At 50.8% G+C, this 18,322-nt stretch overlaps 1 protein-coding gene across 7 annotated transcripts in view; it reads left to right on the forward strand.

Moving 5' to 3' along the window:
- Plxnb1 (plexin B1) overlaps positions 1–17,864 on the forward strand; it is a 28,343-nt gene extending 10,479 nt beyond the window's left edge. For all 7 annotated transcript variants that reach the window (XM_047563504.1, XM_047563501.1, XM_047563508.1 and 4 more), the window contains 27 exons: positions 162–284; positions 474–596; positions 960–1,053; positions 1,141–1,313; positions 1,481–1,632; positions 3,163–3,268; positions 3,423–3,559; positions 3,840–4,013; positions 4,434–4,605; positions 4,763–5,005; positions 5,675–5,851; positions 5,929–6,077; positions 6,579–6,679; positions 6,774–6,991; positions 7,118–7,296; positions 7,447–7,513; positions 7,746–7,892; positions 8,770–8,938; positions 9,196–9,299; positions 9,374–9,458; positions 9,681–9,853; positions 10,004–10,164; positions 10,253–10,400; positions 12,381–12,445; positions 12,586–12,661; positions 13,644–13,718; positions 15,223–17,864. In XM_047563504.1, the coding sequence (XP_047419460.1) occupies positions 162–284; positions 474–596; positions 960–1,053; positions 1,141–1,313; positions 1,481–1,632; positions 3,163–3,268; positions 3,423–3,559; positions 3,840–4,013; positions 4,434–4,605; positions 4,763–5,005; positions 5,675–5,851; positions 5,929–6,077; positions 6,579–6,679; positions 6,774–6,991; positions 7,118–7,296; positions 7,447–7,513; positions 7,746–7,892; positions 8,770–8,938; positions 9,196–9,299; positions 9,374–9,458; positions 9,681–9,853; positions 10,004–10,164; positions 10,253–10,400; positions 12,381–12,445; positions 12,586–12,661; positions 13,644–13,718; positions 15,223–15,327 (3,696 nt within the window). In that variant the 3' untranslated portion in view covers positions 15,328–17,864. The remainder of the gene's footprint in view (positions 1–161; positions 285–473; positions 597–959; positions 1,054–1,140; positions 1,314–1,480; positions 1,633–3,162; positions 3,269–3,422; positions 3,560–3,839; positions 4,014–4,433; positions 4,606–4,762; positions 5,006–5,674; positions 5,852–5,928; positions 6,078–6,578; positions 6,680–6,773; positions 6,992–7,117; positions 7,297–7,446; positions 7,514–7,745; positions 7,893–8,769; positions 8,939–9,195; positions 9,300–9,373; positions 9,459–9,680; positions 9,854–10,003; positions 10,165–10,252; positions 10,401–12,380; positions 12,446–12,585; positions 12,662–13,643; positions 13,719–15,222) is intronic.
- The last annotated feature ends 458 nt before the right edge of the window (positions 17,865–18,322 follow it).

Raw genomic sequence — 18,322 nt, forward strand, 5'->3', positions numbered from 1 at the left:
GAGGCCTCGGGAGGGGATCGGGGAAATGCAGCCCCTCACTTGCCTTGTGATTCTCTCAGTGGAAGGGCAGGGGCAGGGTCTTGCTCTTGAAGTCCAGCAAGACAGAGGCCTGAGGTGGGCAGTATAGGGTCCATAGATTGCCTTACTCTTGGTGCCTGCAGGGAGAGATGAATTGGGGGGCAAGCTCCTGCCCGTGTGTAGAGAGCGTTCAGGGCTCCACATTGATGCCTGTCCACGTGGAACGAGAAATTCAACTGCGAGGCAGGAATCTGCGCCTTTTCCAGGTGTGTGTGTCCTGCTTGCAGCTGTCCTTGCAGCCTCCTTGACTGTTGACAAACTATACAAGCTCTGGGGAGCAGAAAGTGGGCATGGCCCTGTGTCCCAATCACAACCCAGAAGCTGTCCTGGGGATCTATGTGACTCACAGGACCTGCTCCCCAAACTGCCCCAACAACTGTGTTCTCTGCCCCCAGGACAGCCCAGGAGACAATGAATGTGTGTTGGAGCTGGAGGGCCTTGAAGTGGTGGTTGAGGCCCGGATTGAGTGTGCGCCGCCTCCAGATACCTGGTGCCATGTCACATGCCAACATCACCAGGTGCAAATCACAGGAACCTGGATGGGCAAGGGTGCACTAGCCATAAGCTGGCTGCATCATGCTTGTCCCAGTTCAAGTTTTGACCCTGGAAAACAGATGGGTACCCCATCTCTGACCTCTGACTCAGTGTCACATGGGGTCTTTGCATCCAGCCTGACCTCTAAATAGAGATCCCAGGAAGTCTTTCCATTCCAGTTCTGCCTCTAATCTCCAACCATTTCACTCTGTGGGGCCTCTACACCCCAATTCTGATCTCTGACCCTGTTTTACCATAACTAGTATTTTAGTCCTTTCTCTGAGCACCCCTTCCCCAGGCCTGGTGCCTTCCCAACCCCAGGCCTGACCACACTCTCGCTTTTTCAGTTTAGCTATGAGGCTCTGCAGCCAGAGCTCCAGGTGGGGCTGTTTCTGCGCCGGGCTGGCCGCCTACGTGTAGACAGTGCTGATGGGCTGCATGGTGAGCTACCCAGTGGTCATGGGGGTGGGCTGGTAGTAGTAGGGCTTTTCCAGGCCTGCCTCTCACATTTGTCTCTGCTACTTCCAGTGATACTATATAACTGTTCCGTGGGCCACGGGGACTGCAGCCGCTGCCAAACTGCCATGCCCCAATATGGTTGTGTGTGGTGTGAGGGGGAGTATCCACGTTGTGTGACCCAGGAGGCCTGTGGAAAGGCTGAGGCTGTGGCCACCCAGTGCCCTGCACCTCTCATCCACTCTGTATGTTGAAATGCTGGCACTTCCCTTCCTCAGTGCTGTCTTTGGTGGGAGGGTAGTACCTGTGCCATGGATTCAGGCAACCCAAAGGTGGGAGGCTGGGGCTGCCACTCCAGACTGCCAGAATCTACACAGGTGGGTAGAGGTGAGCAGTCCTTGTCTTGGAACAGGTGGAGCCACTGACTGGACCTATAGACGGAGGCACCCGTGTCACCATCAGGGGATCCAACCTGGGCCAACATGTACAGGATGTATTGGGCATGGTCACGGTAGCTGGAGTGCTCTGTGCTGTGGATGCCCAGGAGTATGAGGTCTCTAGTAGGTGAGTTTGACTGGACTCAACATGGGAGGGGCTCCATGGCTGACTTTTTTACTCAGGGTTTACCACCTGCTACTCATCTGCTTTCCTTCTCCCTGTTCCCTTGATTCTGGTTCTAATGCCTTGGTGCTAAGGTTGCCACTGAGGCACTGAAGTACCCATCTTGGCTTTCTGCACATACCTACAGGTCAGGGTTCTTTCAGGTCCTGTCTGGGGCAGAGCTGACTGGTGACTGCATCTTGGCTCTGCTTAGGTCTTCTTATCTGACTTCCTGAGTTGTAGTGGATATAGTTGTGGTAGCAGGGTTCCCATATCCCAATCGCTGGGCTCAGGGGCTAGCCTTCTCATCAGCTGTCCTTACCCAAGTACTGGCCTTGCTGGGCTCTCAGGGGGTGCACTTGTGGCACACCTGTAGAATGCCAGGCTTCTCTGTCCAGCCTCTGGAAACCCCTGCCACATCCCCAGGGCTCATGGCTTTCTGAGGTTCTAGTCATGGTAACCTGGTCAGTGGTTGCAGTGTTCCAAGGTGCATATGTGGGACATCAAGGCAGTGGCCACAATTAGTGGGACCCAAACCTGATTGAATATCAGGGTGACCTAGAGAGAGAATAGTTTCCTAATTCTACTCTCAGAGATGAGGATTCAGAAGGCCTTTGGTGAGGCCCCACAATCTGTATTTTATTATTGATTGACTAATTGTGGTGCTTAGGATTGAATCTAGGGTCTTGTGCATGCTAGGCAAATGACACAATCTGTATTTTAAACAAGGAACTACTTCAAAAGAGCATGGAGTTTTCTCTAAAATGTGTTATGACTGAGAACCTAAGGAGACTTTCCAGACTGTTAATGATTCCAGAACTGTAAGACTTACATAGTTTACAAAGTAATTTATAAGGTGTTTAAAATATATTCTGACTGGTGCCTCCCCTGGGCAGTTCACACTTTACTGGTTCTGTTTTCGCCAAGTGTTTGCAGTGACTGTGACAATGGTATGGAATAGAGCCACTGAGACTTAACATTCTGGAAATTAATTTTCCTCAACTTCTGTTTTCTGACTGACAGCCAGCATTTTCTTAGGCTGTTCACTTTTACCCTCAGATTTGACTAGAGACTCTCAGATTTTTTCAAGAAGAGATCAAGTTTTTACCATTCTGTGGGTGGGTGCTGTGCATGTGGGGTTGGTGGAAGACAGGGTGGCTGGCTAGGCCCACTCTTTAGCTCAGCCACCCTCTACCACCAGCCTTACAGAGCTCCTTTGTAAATGTATGCCATAACAGAGGGATAAATTCCTCCTTGTTGGGGGCCTCTGGGGTTGCACTTGAAAGGTTAAACCACAAATATTAATTCTTAGATGCCAAGGCCTGCTTATGTGCCTTAAGGAGTTCCCTCCAAAACAAGAGAGGATCCTGATCTGTTTTATGGAGGATGGGGAAGGGAAAGACATTTGACAGAGGTGGGGAGAGGGACTACTGGGTTTCTCTGAGGTGGGTCTTAGATATAATTTCACACTTCTTGCCTGCTCTGTACCCACAGTCTTGTGTGCATCACTGGGGCCAGTGGAGAGGAGGTGGCTGGTGCTGCTACAGTGGAAGTGCCAGGAAGAGGGCGTAGCATCTCTGAGCTCAACTTTGCCTACCAGGTGCCAGACTGCTGAGCTCCCCGCAAGCTGCCAATTGACTAGTCCCGTTGACAGCCCCTCTGGTTTTGCCTTCATATGGCTCCCCACCCCAGGGCTGTCTTGTGCGACTCAGGCTCCCTTTGTTTTCTATCTCTCCCTGTCCTCCTTTGTATAGGACCCAAAGGTGCATTCCATCTTCCCAGCCCGTGGCCCCAGAGCTGGGGGCACCCGCCTCACCCTGCATGGTTCCAAGCTACTGACTGGGAGGCTAGAGGATATCCGAGTGATGGTCGGAGACCAGCTTTGTCACTTGTGAGGGCTGTTTCCTCATCCTACAAAATTCCATGTGCTCCAGGGAGAGGATGGAAGGGGGTGGGATGCTGGGGAACACAGAAATGGGGAGAGGGCCAAATCCACCCCATGAGAAAGTTATCAGGCCCTCCCAAAGCTGGGGCTGTGGTGGGAGTGCAGTCTTCAGGGCCACCTGGTGGAGATGGCAGTAAGCAAGAGAGAAAAGGGAGCCAAGGCCTGAGTGGGTCCCAAGTTCCTCTCTCCCAACTGACCTGCCCTCTGCTTTCATTCTCCTCCCCAGGCTGGAGCAGCAGTCAGAGCAGCTGCAGTGTGAGACCAGCCCACACGCCATACCTGCTATGCTTCCTGTAACTGTGTGGTTTGGGACCACTGAGCGGAGTCTTCAGCATGGCCAGTTCAAATACACATCAGATCCCAATATCACCTCTGCTGGCCCCACCAAGAGTTTTCTCAGGTGTGGGACCAAGGGCATGATTGCATGACCAGTGAGCTTTTGTCCCTCCCTACTTGGGTATAGGGCTTTGTGTGGGGGCCCTTGAATCCCATGCATAGGGAATCCCATGTGGCTTGGGCTGGGCTGAGCTAGCTGGGACTGACTTTCATTTAAATCCTCATCCACAGCCAGTCGGTGGTACACACCTGTAATCCCAGCAGCTAGGGAGGCTAAGGCAGGAGGAACTTGTGTTCAAAGCCAGCCTCAGCAACTTAGTGAGGCCCTAAGCAACTTAGAGAGACCTTGTCTCAAAATAAAAAATAAAAAGGGCTGGGGATGTAGCCCAGTGGTAAAGTGCCCCTGGGTTCAATCCCCAGTACCAAAAAAATAAGAAAAGATCCTGATTCATATGTCATGAGTGACTCATGATCTCTATTTCAGTGGAGGACGTGAGATATGGGTCCGTGGCCAGAATCTGGATGTGGTGCAGACACCAAGAATCCGAGTAACTGTGGCTCCAGGAGTGCTGCAGCCCAGTCAGGGGCATGGACGGAGGCGCCGTGTGGTCCTGGAGACAGCGTGTTCCTCTGGAACCTCCTGTGGCAGTCATCGTGTAGGATACCCTTGGCCTTCCTTGCCTGCCCTGGGCTGGCTACCACTCTCCCCTTTCCCCACATCACACCCTGTGGGCAGCCATGGGTGGCTAGTACCAGCTCAGCCCCCTTCCCATGTGGCCCCTCAGTTGACCCTCCCTTGTCTTTTTCTACCAGTTTGAAGAGCCATGTTATGTGAACTCCTCCCAGCTCATCTTGTGCCGCACACCTGCCCTCCCAGGCCTGCCTGAGGACCCCTGGGTCCGGGTAGAATTTGTCCTCGACAACCTGGTCTTTGACTTTGCAACACTGAGCCACACACCCTTCTCCTATGAGGCTGATCCCACTCTGCAGCCCCTCAACCCTGAGGACCCCACCGTGCCATTCCGGCACAAACCTGGAAGTGTGTTCTCTGTGGAGGTACAGCTCCTTCTTGAGCTTGGCAGGACCCAAAAAATTCACCCTCTGCAGCGGAGAAGCCAGGACAGTGGAGCAAGGGCTAGGGGACTTATGGGGTGGGGGAACCCTAACTGTTGGTAGGGGTTTAACTAGTGGCCTGGGTCCTAACATTTCATGGTGGGTGTCTTCATGACCATCAGTAAATGACTTGGCACACACAGTAGCTGGGCAGTGTGCTACATAGCAGGTAACTGGGCTAATCCCTACATGGCAGCCTGGATTACATAGATAACACTAGGTACATGTTCTGAGATGCATGGTGGGCAGTAGATAGGCACTGAGGCCACAGGTAGACAATACATCACCCACCTAGGGAACCTTCAGACAGTGGGGGCTCTGGATTTGTTAGTTAATTGGACAGGATTCTGTAGGCAGTTTTAGGTTCTCCAAATTTTTAGCTTTGTAGAAAAAGTAGGGAGGGGAAGAAAAGGGTCATGAAGAGCAGCCTGAATGACATCTCCATGACCATCAGCTCTATCTATGGGAGAGTAGTGCTAAAGGATTGTTAGCCCTGCACCTTGGCTGGGTCTCAGAACCATCCTTCCCATATATGGGGGGATAGGATCTAAATGGCCACCAGCTTTCTTGGGGAAGTGTTCTAAGTGACAGATCAGTCACCCTATGTTCCAGGGGGAGAATCTGGACCTTGCAATATCCAAGGAGGAGGTGGTGGCCATGATAGGAGATGGCCCCTGTGTGGTGAAGACACTGACCCGGCACCATCTGTACTGTGAGCCCCCTGTGGAGCAGCCTCTGCCACGGCACCATGCCCTACGGGAGGCACCTGATGTTTTGCCTGAGTTCACGGTCAGTGGGCAGGTTCCAGACAGGACTGGGCATCAGGGATGTGCTAAACCTTCCCTCACAGGTGACTCCCCACATAGGTGCAGATGGGGAACTTGCACTTCTCCCTGGGTCATGTACAGTATGACGGCGAGAGCCCTGTGGCTTTTCCTGTGGCAGCCCAGGTGGGCTTGGGGGTGGGTGCTACTCTTCTGGCTCTGGGTGTCATCATCATTGTCCTCATGTACAGGTGGGTGTAACCAGGTATGGCTGGGCTGGTCTGGGGCAGGAAGTGGGATGTGGCAGGATGGGGAAGGGGCAGATCACATCAGGGTTCAGCAAAGGACCAGAGTAAATATTTTGGACTTTGTAGGATGGTTATCTCTTGCAACCAACCACCCAACTCTAATCAGGCACAAGAATAGCCATGGGCAGTATGTAAACACATAAATGTGACTGTATTCTAACAAACCTCTATTTGTAAAAATAGGTCACAGGCCAAATTTGGTGGTGGTGTTGTTTGCTGATCCCTAGGCTCAACTACACTGAGCTAGATGGGGCATGGATGGGTGTGGCTTGCTGGGACAGGGCAGGCTGAATTGTTTTGGCCAGGCCTTGTCATCCTTGGGTTAGACTGTGCTGGACAAGGTCAGGGTGTGCTTAGGGCTGGATCAGGCAGGCCCAGGCTAAGTGGGACCCAGCAAGGGCTTTGGCCTCCTGGCTGTCCCTTCCTGATCTTGGTGCTAAGCAGGAGGAAGAGCAAGCAGGCCCTGAGGGACTATAAGAAGGTTCAGATCCAGTTGGAGAATCTGGAGAGCAGTGTGCGGGACCGCTGCAAGAAGGAGTTCACAGGTGAGGTCCAAGAAATGGCTCTGGCCTCCAGAGTTCTTCCCAAGTCCATTCCTGTCACACAGGATTGGCACCCAACCTGGCTTCTGCTCAACAGACCTCATGACAGAGATGACCGATCTCACCAGTGACCTTCTTGGAAGTGGCATCCCCTTCCTTGACTATAAGGTGTATGCTGAGAGGGTCTTCTTCCCTGGGCACCGGGAGTCGCCTTTGCATCGGGACCTTGGTGTGCCTGAGAGCAGGCGACCCACTGTGGAACAGGGCCTGGGTCAGCTCTCCAACTTGCTCAACAGCAAGCTTTTCCTTACTAAGGTGCTTTCCCACCTCCAGCTGAACCCTTCCTACCCCATCTTACCCCTAACTGGACTCTCATGGCCTGGTCCTTCTCCATTCTAGCATTTCTGATTCTCTCCCCCATCTATCCTTTCCCTGGCCCAGTTCATTCATACACTGGAGAGTCAGCGTACCTTCTCTGCTCGGGACCGTGCCTATGTGGCATCTCTGCTCACTGTGGCCCTGCATGGGAAGCTTGAGTACTTTACTGACATCCTTCGCACCTTGCTTAGTGACCTCGTAGCCCAGTATGTGGCCAAGAACCCCAAGCTGATGCTGCGCAGGTCTGTGAGGTCGTTGCAAGTGGGTGGTGGGTAGTGGACAGGTGGAGGCAGGAGCTGAGGCAGAGCCTTGGGTCCTGCTTGGGACCTACAGAATAGAGAACCCTGCATCCCACCTGCTGACCCTGGCCTTCCCATTTCCTGTCATCCCAGGACAGAAACTGTGGTGGAGAAGCTGCTCACCAACTGGATGTCCATCTGTCTCTACACCTTTGTGAGGGTGAGGGAGACAGAGGCTGCTAGAACATCTATTCAGAGGGGGTTGAGCCCTTTTAATCACTAACCCTACAACCCCCATGCAACTTAGCCTGCATACTTGTGTCAAAGCAGAGACCCTGCCTAGCATGTCCTCAGTCACCTTCAGCTTGCATCCTTTCCCCTTTCCCAGTGTATACCCTATAGCATATACCTCTGCTACCTGCCTGGGTCCCTAACTGCCAACACTCTCCCAGGATTCAGTTGGGGAACCTCTGTACATGCTCTTTCGAGGGATTAAGCATCAAGTGGACAAGGGGCCAGTGGACAGCGTGACTGGCAAAGCTAAATACACTCTGAATGACAACCGCCTACTCAGAGAGGATGTGGAGTACCGTCCCCTGGTGAGGGTGTGCTTGTGTGTGGTCTGCAGTATCAATCCTCAGTTAAGGTACTAGCTTCTAGTGTCCATACCTAAATGGAGAGCCAGGCTGATCTCTGGCTGCATGCTGGAGAGAGGCCTTTGCTTATTTATTTTTGATGTTGAGGATCAAACCCAGAGTCTCATATATGCTAGGTAAGCGTTCTGTCACTCAGATGAACCTCCAGCCTAAGTGAGGCCTTTAGACAATCTTAACAGGTTAGAGGGTTGAGGGCCATACCTTGAGAGTACCTCAGAGGGTCCCCAGACTTGGGATTGGTACCAGAGTGGATATAACCAGGGTCTGAAAGGAGTCTGCTCTGCCCTGGACTGTGGACCTGTATTGTGACAGGACCTGAGTATCTTTCTGACCACCCTACCAGGGATGTGGCCTTGTCTACCAACCAGGAGCCTGACCTACATGTCTTTGCTCTGGGTTTGCTTTCCTTTAGTTCCACATGAGGGTTTCCTTTGAGGAGGTCCCATCCAGGCTCCATTAAACCTGCTCCTCTGTCAGGTTGGGCAGGGAATCCTGGCTTATGCAGGCTTTCCTCAGATACCTCAGCCTGACCAGCTCAGCCAGGCACCTGGGAACCTGAGTGAAGAGGGGTTTGTGCTCACTCAGGTGTTCTGCCATTTATCTCATAGATGTTTATAAGCATACTGTCCTGTGTGCAGGGTCAATGAATGTAGGAAGCTCCTGTTCCTGGGGGAGGCAGACAGGTGATGAGACAAGAATTTGGGACTGCTTGGGGGTTAGAGACTGTGGCTTTCTCATGGTTTGTCTCTGACCTTGGCTTTGAATCTTGGTCATCCTAAATGTCACACAAATCTTGATGGTTCCCATATGCCCGGCTTAGACCTTGAATGCACTGTTGGCTGTGGGACCTGGGGCAGGAGAGGCCCAGGGTGTGCCTGTGAAGGTCCTGGATTGTGACACCATCTCCCAAGCCAAGGAGAAGATGCTGGACCAGCTTTATAAAGGCGTGCCTCTTGCCCAACGACCAGACCCTCGCACCCTGGATGTTGGTGAGTGTGGGGAGGGTATCTAAGACAGTGCTGGGCCTGGGATGGTCCAGGACTAGCCTTTCAGGGATATCTTATCACCCAGAGTGGGTAATATTGGACAACCTCTCATGTGGTGAGGCCCTTGTTGGTTTTTGGAGAGTTTGTGAGGGGGGTTGCCCCTGATGAAGGGGTATTGTTCTTCTGTTAGGATAAGATGGGTTCCATTGTGACAAGGGGATCCTAGAAGTCCTGGCCCAAGTCCCATTTTATACTTACAGAATGGCGATCTGGGGTGGCTGGACACCTCATCCTTTCTGATGAGGATGTCACTTCTGAGGTCCAGGGTCTGTGGAGACGCCTGAACACCCTGCAGCATTATAAGGTAGGAGGGTGGGAGCTGGAGAAGGGGTACAATGGGGTGGAGATGGTAGAGGGTTCACCAACTGTGGTCAGCAGGTTCCAGATGGAGCAACTGTGGCCCTTGTTCCCTGCCTCACCAAACATATACTCAGGGAAAACCAGGATTATGTCCCTGGAGAACGTGAGTACCTGATCCCCAGTCATCTACACTAACTTACACTTTGCCCAGACCTGAGTAATGGGGAACAGTTCTTTGGACCTCAGGGTGGGCTTGTGCCTACTTTCCTTCTACCCAAGAAGCCTCAACCAGGTGCCTCCACTCCTGGAAAGGACTCTGGAGGACCCTGGAGACCCAGGAGGTGGCACCTGGTGTAGAGTGACAAGCTATGAGGTCTTGGCACAGGGACTCCAATGCTGGAGGATGTAGATGAGGGGGGCATCCGGCCCTGGCACCTGGTGAAGCCGAGTGAGGAACCAGAGCCGCCCAGGCCTCGGAGGGGCAGCCTTCGGGGCGGAGAGCGTGAGCGAGCCAAGGCCATCCCTGAGATCTACCTGACTCGCCTGTTATCCATGAAGGTGGGACAGGATGGACTGTTCAGGGCTGGGACCAGGGACAAGACAAGCAGTGGTGTCTGGACTGTGGGAGAAAGTGGCTACTTATGGGATTGGGCTGGTGCTGAAGTCCCACTGCTGACCACACCTGTCTGCTTTCCCCTCTTACTGCAGGGCACCCTGCAGAAGTTTGTGGATGACCTGTTCCAGGTGATTCTCAGTACCAGCCGCCCTGTGCCTCTTGCTGTGAAGTACTTCTTTGACCTGCTGGATGAGCAGGCCCAGCAGCACGGCATCTCTGACCAAGATACCATCCATATCTGGAAGACCAACAGGTGGGCAGGGGCAGGGCTTAGGGCATGTGTGGGCTCTTCCCTCCTGCCTCCTCCAAATGCTCATCAGCCATGTCTGCCCCACTCACAGCCTGCCACTGAGGTTCTGGATCAATATAATCAAAAACCCACAGTTTGTGTTCGATGTGCAGACGTCTGATAACATGGATGCAGTGCTCCTTGTCATTGCACAGACCTTCATGGATGCCTGCACCCTGGCTGACCACAAACTGGGCCGGGTGAGCAGGCTGGGCTGGATACAACAGGAAGCAGGTGGGGGCAGGGGTGGCATGGGCTGGGGGTGAGTAGTGCTGGGTGTGTACACATTTTCCAGGTTCTCCTGAAAGTTTCAAGGAAGAGAGTTAGGGAAGGCCACTGACCTAAGGCATTCCCTGGCCAGGCTTTGTTTCAAGAGCTTCCTGGAAGGTGGCAATTGGTTAATCTTAAGGGATGAGCAAGAGTAGGGGGCACTGTGTGCCAATTCACAATATTAAGATGTAAACAGAAGGTGCAACCTGGAAGGCTGTGGGAGCAGGCCAGGGCCACTTGATTCAGGCTCACCTTGAGGGCACTGGGAAGATACAGAAAGCCTGGGAATGGGGGCATGGTATGATCAGACCTGATGAGAATTTGGTGGAGCATCCTGGCAGCTGAGCAGTGGGAAGACTAGAACCTGGGGGTCCAGAGGAAGCTGTGCTGTTCTTTGAACAAGCAGTGGTCAGATTCAAGCGAGCAAAAGGGTATAGGACAGACAGAAACTGTGGATCAGATGTGGGGGATATGGAAGGACAGATACACATGGTCCCTGGGCCTCTGGCTATGGTGAGCTCAAAGTTGGAGGCAGTAAGCCTGTGGTGTTTGTGGGGCCACCAGGTGGTTTTCAGTGGAGACATGGATTCTCTGATCTCAGTGCAACTCTGGGCTGCCTGGTGGATTTGGTTCCTTAGGGTGGTAGAGGTGTCTGTCTGCTAGTGGTGTAGAAGGGAGGATGGTCCAGGAAAGACAGATTTGAGGATTGGGTTCATAAGGACATCTGGGAAGCATAGAGAAGTGGTCTCTGGTAGCACCAAGTTTGGGAGTATGTAGTCAAAGCCCGAGTTCCGTCATATATGGGGTTCCCAGTGTGTCGCTCAGGCACCCATTAGGCAGGGTCTTTATGGCTTTGCAGGTTCATGAATGGAGCTTTGCCTAACTCATACCTCTGGGCTATGGTTGGCCTCTGGTCTCTTAAGAGACATACTTCTAAATATTGGTGAAGAAGCAATATTGATGAAGTTCCACTTTGTAGTGCTGTCTTTTGGAAGCTATTTTGTTCCACATGTTTTCATCATTCTGCCTATGATGAACTGAAAATCACAAGACCACACCAGGACTCATGGGTCACCTCCAGGGGTGGATTCTGTGTGGTGATTTTTTTGTTTGTTTTTTGGTGTTTTTGTTTTTTTGTTTTGTTTTTTTGTTTTGTTTTTTTCTGTTTTTTGCTAGGTCTTTCTACTGCCTCCTCTTCCCTGCACAATAGCAAATGGTTCCTGGGTAGCTTAGAAATAGTCCACGCCAGGAATACCAAGCTGTGGAGAGTTGAGGAGAAAGCATACATCCTGACTCAGACTGAGGCAGGACCTGGACCTGTTCTCATGGGGGCAGTACCCCGCAAAGATCTTTCTCTCCTTCCTGGAAGTTTTAGCATGAAGCAGAAGTCCTGAGAGCAGAAGTCTGCGGTCCAGAGGTCATGGCTGCCAGGACTTGAACCCAGTTTGGTGGTACAGGCTCTGTCTGATTGTGAGAGAATTGTGGTCTTTGACTTAAGAGACCTGCTTCATATCCTAGCTGAGTGAGGTGGTCTGGGGCAATTTATATGATTTTCTGGGTCACAGTTCGCTGATTTTTAAAATGATTACGTGAGGAGTGAACACCATACATCCACTCTGCATTCTGACTCCAGATGGAGGCTTTGTCTCAGAATAACAAGGGAGAAGCCTGAGCCAAGGACCTCAGCAACTGAATGTTGAGGCAGGGAGGGAGCAGAGGAGGATCCTGCAGAAGAAAGTGGGCTAGGGTCACCAATCATGCTGGTTTGCTGGTGATTGACAGATTCCTGGGATATGGGACTTTTAGTTTTAAAATTGAAGCACTGCTTGAAAACCCCAGAGAGTTGATCACCCTAATAGAAGCTATCATCCTTCTTTCCATCTTCAATACTCTCCTGCTGGTGATACTAGGACTCCCCCATCAACAAACTTCTGTATGCTCGTGATATTCCCCGTTACAAAGGCATGGTGGAAAGGTACCAGGGATGGGAGTGAGTCTGGAAAGGGTGTTGGTGGGTGGGCGTACACACAGCTGAGGTCTTGGGGTGGGACCTGGTGGGGACTGTGGGGAGTGGGCTTGTTTACCAAGCAGCGGCTGTACCCGGTTTTCTGGCAGGTACTATGCAGACATCAGACAGAACGTCCCAGCCAGTGATCAAGAGATGAACTCTGTCCTGGCTGAGCTGTCCCGGGTAAGGTCTGCCTCTGTTTTTTGGGTCAGGTACAAGCCTCCTGCCATGATGATCCTGCCGTCCTCATACTGCTCCTTGGCAGGGAAGCCCTTGGGACCTTAGCAGCCCTGTGAGTTGGTTGAGGCATGATATACACCATCAGCATAAATGTATAATGTTCCAGTTGCTAATGCAAGATGTCAGAGCTCCCGGTACCTCATCACAGAGCAAGCAGGGGTCTTGTCCTGGCAGCTTTCACCTAATCTGACTCAACCAGGTGTTTGGATGCCTGTAGCCCTTGTTGGGCTCTATGGAATGCTTGGGATCAACTTTCGGCCTGTTAGTGTTGACTTGCCTGCATCTTCCCACTGTTCTCCTAGCCTTTGTGATATAGATGTGCCCCTTCCTACTCCTCAGACAGTTTCAGGGAATGTGAACTTCAGGAATTTATGAACAGTTTCTGAAATGATGATGTTGATGACAACCACAATACTAACATCATCTGTACTTTGGGGTATTGCCTTATTTTATTTGATCCCCATTAGAGACCCATAGGTCAGATGATATCAACACCAGTGTTCTAGTTAAGAGGTTGAGGCTCAGAGGTGTCTTTATGAAAAAACTTCAGTAAATCCTTGAGTGAGATCAGAGCAGAATTACACTGGGCTTATAGCTTGCATGTGGCATTGGTTCTGCCTAGCCCTGTAGTGCCCTGGGAAGGTGGGAGTCCAAGTTACAGCCTTGACAGGGAGAAAGGCAGAGTCTCTGAAGAAACTGCAGAATGGGGACTCTTTCTACTAAGAAGGCTCCTGTCCTCAGTTAGGCATGCCTAGCCTGGAGTCCCTGATCTGTGATGGGACTCTACTTCCCACTATAGGGCCTGTCTTTTGCTCTACCTCTTAGGCTCCCTTTTCTCTTCTCACCCTCCCCTGGAGTTCTGAGCCTGCTGCCATGGCTGACCAGACCCCTCATCTCTCTTACTTCTCATCTGCCTTCTTTCTAGAACTACTCTGGTGACCTCGGGGCACGAGTAGCCCTTCATGAACTCTACAAGTATATCAACAAATACTATGACCAGGTGGGCAGACCCTGGGCCCTGACTGGGAGGCTGACCTCAAGGTAACCCCTGGGGAGACTAAGGGGACAGATGTGAGGAGGTCTGGCTCTGTGATTCAGGGTGGTGATTGGGGCGGTCTGGGCTTCCTCAAGCACAGAATAGGGAAGGAACTGGGTCTTTTATTGGTTTGGAAATTGTCCTTTAGGCCTGCTTCTTGGTGTTGGCTCTGCTCTTCCCAACTTCCCATCCCAGCTCCTTAACAGGCCTCCCAGGCATGGTGGTAGAGATTGGGGGTGGCTGGGGAATCTAGGACCATTCAACTGGGCCACGCTTTCACTCAATCCTTACCAGATTCTGAGGTAGGCAGCATGTTGGGCATGGTGTCACCTTTGTGGGTTCAGACCTGGCTGGACTTCATAAACCATGAGAGAGAAGGGTCCAGGCACAGGATGAGGATAGTAAGGGTACAACAGTCAGTAAGGGGGTTTTCTGGAGGACCCCTTGGCTGGGCCTGTTACACTGAGTGCTCACCCGTCAACCTGTGAGTGCCTGATGAAATAATCTACTCACATGTCTGTGTGGCACTAGTGATGTGGCTGTTGCTATTCAGTGTTGAACCTACCTTGTAGCCCACAGCCTGGTGGACAGCAGTCATTTAACAATGATTGGATCCACAAATGCGAAGTCCAGGCAGCCTTGCTTAGCATGGTGTGGGCAAGGCATCTGGCATGTGGGGGTATGATTTAGTAGTTCCCCCATATGGAGACACTGCTGCCCTCCTGTTCCCTTTTTTTCTTTTTCTTTTCTTTTTTTTTTGTACCAGAGGTTGAACCCAAGGGCATTTATCAACTGAGCCACATCCCCAGACCTTTTTATTTTTTATTTTGAGACAGGGTCTCACTAGGTTGCTTACATTTTCACTAAATTGTTGAGGCTGACTTGGAACTTGAGATCCTCCTGCCTCAGCCTCCTGAGTGGCTGGTATTATAGGCATGTGCCACGATGCCGGCTCCCTTTGAGGCAGCCCCCTTTTTGTGGTTCTGTAGTTGTTCATGTTTCTCCTTATCTGTCTCCCATACCACATCTGTCTGGCCATAATTGGGTCCCTGGTCCCTAATCTCTGCTTGGCATCTGACATACAGGGACTTGAAATGCTGTTGGCTAGAGGGCAAGTGAGCTGGGATGGCTGCAGCAGGGCTTCTGAGGTACTCATGGTGAAACCAGTTGGGGGCTGGGCTCCACTCAACAATTTCACTGGGTGAGGTCTATGTTTTTTAACCATAAATGCTAGGTAACTGAGTAAAGTGTATCATTCCCTATCTCATTAATCCTTAAAACTCCATGGTGACTTTACTCTATTATCCCTCTCTCCAGTGAGATTCTGAGGTCACACAGGAAGTCAGACAGTTCACTGGATTTCTCAGGCTCTTACCCTCATCGGTGTTTCTTTGGAGACCTGTTGATATCTACAGTGAATGTGTGGGCCACAGGTCTCCCCTAATGGCGTTGGTTGTCTGCATTTCAGATCATCACTGCCCTGGAGGAGGATGGCACGGCCCAGAAAATGCAACTAGGCTATCGGCTCCAGCAGATTGCAGCTGCTGTGGAAAACAAGGTCACGGATCTCTAGGAACCAAGGGAGCCCTGGCCTGCTGTTGCCTCAACCCTGCCTGGACAGTCCTGGAACCTTAAGGAGAGATCACCTTCTTAGATGCCTATAGTGACTGACAAGCAGGTTTAGTGGAAGGTGGCTCCTAGTCTTCTGGTGGCTCTGGCCTTGGCCCTGCTAGACCCACTTGTAGACCTGGGACCTCGAAGCTCATGAGGTGATGCCTGGCTTGCTCCCTGAGCTCAGTAGCCCTGTGTGCTACTTCTGTGTGACACCAGCCTGCTTGGATTTGTGACTAAGGGTTTCCTGAGTGGAAGGGCCTCCAGACCCCTGGGGAGACAGACTGTACTATTCCCGAGCACTGGCCTTTGTCCCAACAGGATTCAGAGACTTTCTGTTCTCTATCATCCCTGACCTCGGTTTAGCTTCCTCTGTCCTTGTTGCTGCTGTCACATCCAAGGTCTCTGAGATAAATGCCTTTCCTAGGCCACTGCAAACTGACCCCTCAGCATGGCTGGCTGCCTTAAGGCCATCCTATCTTCCAGGCAGCCAGTAGTGTGGGGTATCTACTGAGGGGGTCTTGGGGAGAAGGGTGGCCCACTGACTCAGCACTTCATTAAAGGATAACACTGAGTATACTCTGATGTGTGGGCTTACCCAGCCCCTCCCATAGTATGAGGGTGGCAGCTGTGCCTGGCAGGCACAGAGGTATGTATGTTAGCAGGTGGACTCTACCCTGGAAGGGTCTTGGGGTCCCTACTAATGACCCCTCATTGCATATCTGGCTGGCTGTCCTTGGCTCCTGGGACCAAAACTTCTGGGAAGGGAGAACTCTATCTGTCTAGGACCAGGTTGGGTGAGGCCTGTGACCTGAGGTGGAAGGGTCCACCATCTCTTCAACTTAAGTTTTATAACTTCTGTACTCATGTTCCATTTATTTTGAAAGGAATTGGGAAAGGATGGTATTATTACAGGTGACTCCAGGCAGCATGGGTCTTGAGGGCCCTTTTCTGTGGCCCCATTTCTGGACCTTTGGTTTCCAAGTCAAGGCATCTTAGGGCAAGAGCTCAACCCAATTGCCTACCTCCATGAAGGCCAGCTTGGGTGGTTTTACCTGATATATAGCTGGAGATGATCTTTGAGACTGTCCTAGTGGGGTCTTACATTGCTAGCTGGGTCAGTAGTACTGGTGTTGATGGTCCTGTGACTGAGACTTCCCTCAGCAGACCAGTCCCTCACTGAACAAAGGTGGAATTAGGGCTCTTCATCTCTGAGGTCCTTTTTGCTTACTCCTTATAACCCTAGAACCCTCAGCCTCCCCTTGGGGTCTTCCTTAAGGGTTTGAAGAGGCAGGCTGATATAATTCCAGGAGTCCTTTTGCTGCCTCTCTTTGGTGCCCAAAGCCATCTGTAAAGTTCTTGTCTTTAAGGCAACAGGACCCACATTGGTCTTGTCCATGCCAGGGATAGTCATAGTTGCTGTTCTGTTAGCTCTAATGTCTCTCCTGCATTTCTGCCAGATGTGGGTCAGACCACAGTCAGACACATTAGCAGTCAGGGGTCATCATTTGGGAGCATGTGAACTTTAGTTCTTCAAGTGGGTACCACAGCCAGGTTTTTATAGTCACCCAGAATGGTTCTTATGCTCCCCCAGTAATTGCAATGGTAACTATGGAGCTGACAGTTTCAGAGAGCAGAGTGGATGGAGAATGCAGTTTGGGGTGGACTTAAGGCAGGCACAGGGAAGGAGGCAGCCTTGGTCAACACCACAAAGACCACAAAGTCAAGCCTTCATTCCATACTCAGGCCTATGCAAATTTTAGAGGCCTTTAACTGGAGATGAGGGCTTCCAGGAGAGGAAGGCCAAGTATCTGCATACCTGGCACATGTACATGGGAGGGGTGAATATTGAACATGCTCTGAGTCACTCAGTTTTGTGTCTCGCCTTTACAAAACGTTTGTTTTGTGGTGCCGGGGATCAAATACAGGGCCTCCTGTGTGCTAGGTAAGCACTCTAACACTGAGCTACATCCCCAGCCGAGAACATTGTTGTAATAAAAGATGTATAAAGAAAAAAAATTCCTACCACAATAAGATAGAAAACTCTTCCAGTCTTCACTCAAACACCATGGCTCACAATGGAGTTGCCATCACTGACAGGACTTCATGATTGTTCACTTGGGTCCAGTCCACAATTTCAATGTAGAATGTTTGTAATTTGGTTTTTCTTACCAAGATTGCCAAGGTGTGCTCTCATTACTGTTTTCTACAAGCCTGTTAGCATAAAAAGCACCTTTTTTCTCAATATCACCTAGGACTTCTTAGGGAATTTATGGAGCAACTTGCTTTATTAAAATAGCTTTCACTAATTAAAATATTGGCATAATTGTCCAAATGGTTAGAAGATCCAGGAGGTCTGTTTTTTATTTTTTGATATTGAAAGAACCATGTGCTAGTCAATGTAATAACTGAATTTGTGCTGATACATTTTGGAATCTCTTTTTTAAAATTGTTCTGTTTAGTTATACATGACAGCAGAATGCATTTTGATCCATTGTACACAAATGGAGTGCAGTTTTCATTTCTCTGGTTGTACACGATGTAGAGTCACACCATTTCTGTAATCATACATGTACACAGGGTACATTTTGGAATCTCTTGAAAGACACTTAGAGCCTTGGGAATAGGCAGAATGGGCAGAAGTACCCTGACTTCTACTAGCCAAAGCCAATAGGTGGTTTTCACTGTGCTGGGGGCCACAGGGTAAACCTGGCTGTCCAGGTTTTTCTGCGGGACACCAACGCCTACTGATGTTTTTGCTTCACCTGCTAGGCTCTTGTAGGATAAAACATGGAAGAAAAAACACATCTTCAACACCACTGAGATCAGCTGACTGGCAATGGTTCATGAATCTCTTTCAAAGTATTCTGTCCTAATAAAGGATGATGGTTTATCCAATTCAAAGTTTATCAAAAGTAGAAGAAAAGAATATTACCATGATGTTTGAAAGGCACTTT

The sequence above is a fragment of the Sciurus carolinensis genome, chromosome 9 (genome assembly GCF_902686445.1).
Source record: "Sciurus carolinensis chromosome 9, mSciCar1.2, whole genome shotgun sequence".
Classification (NCBI taxonomy): Eukaryota; Metazoa; Chordata; class Mammalia; order Rodentia; family Sciuridae; genus Sciurus; species Sciurus carolinensis.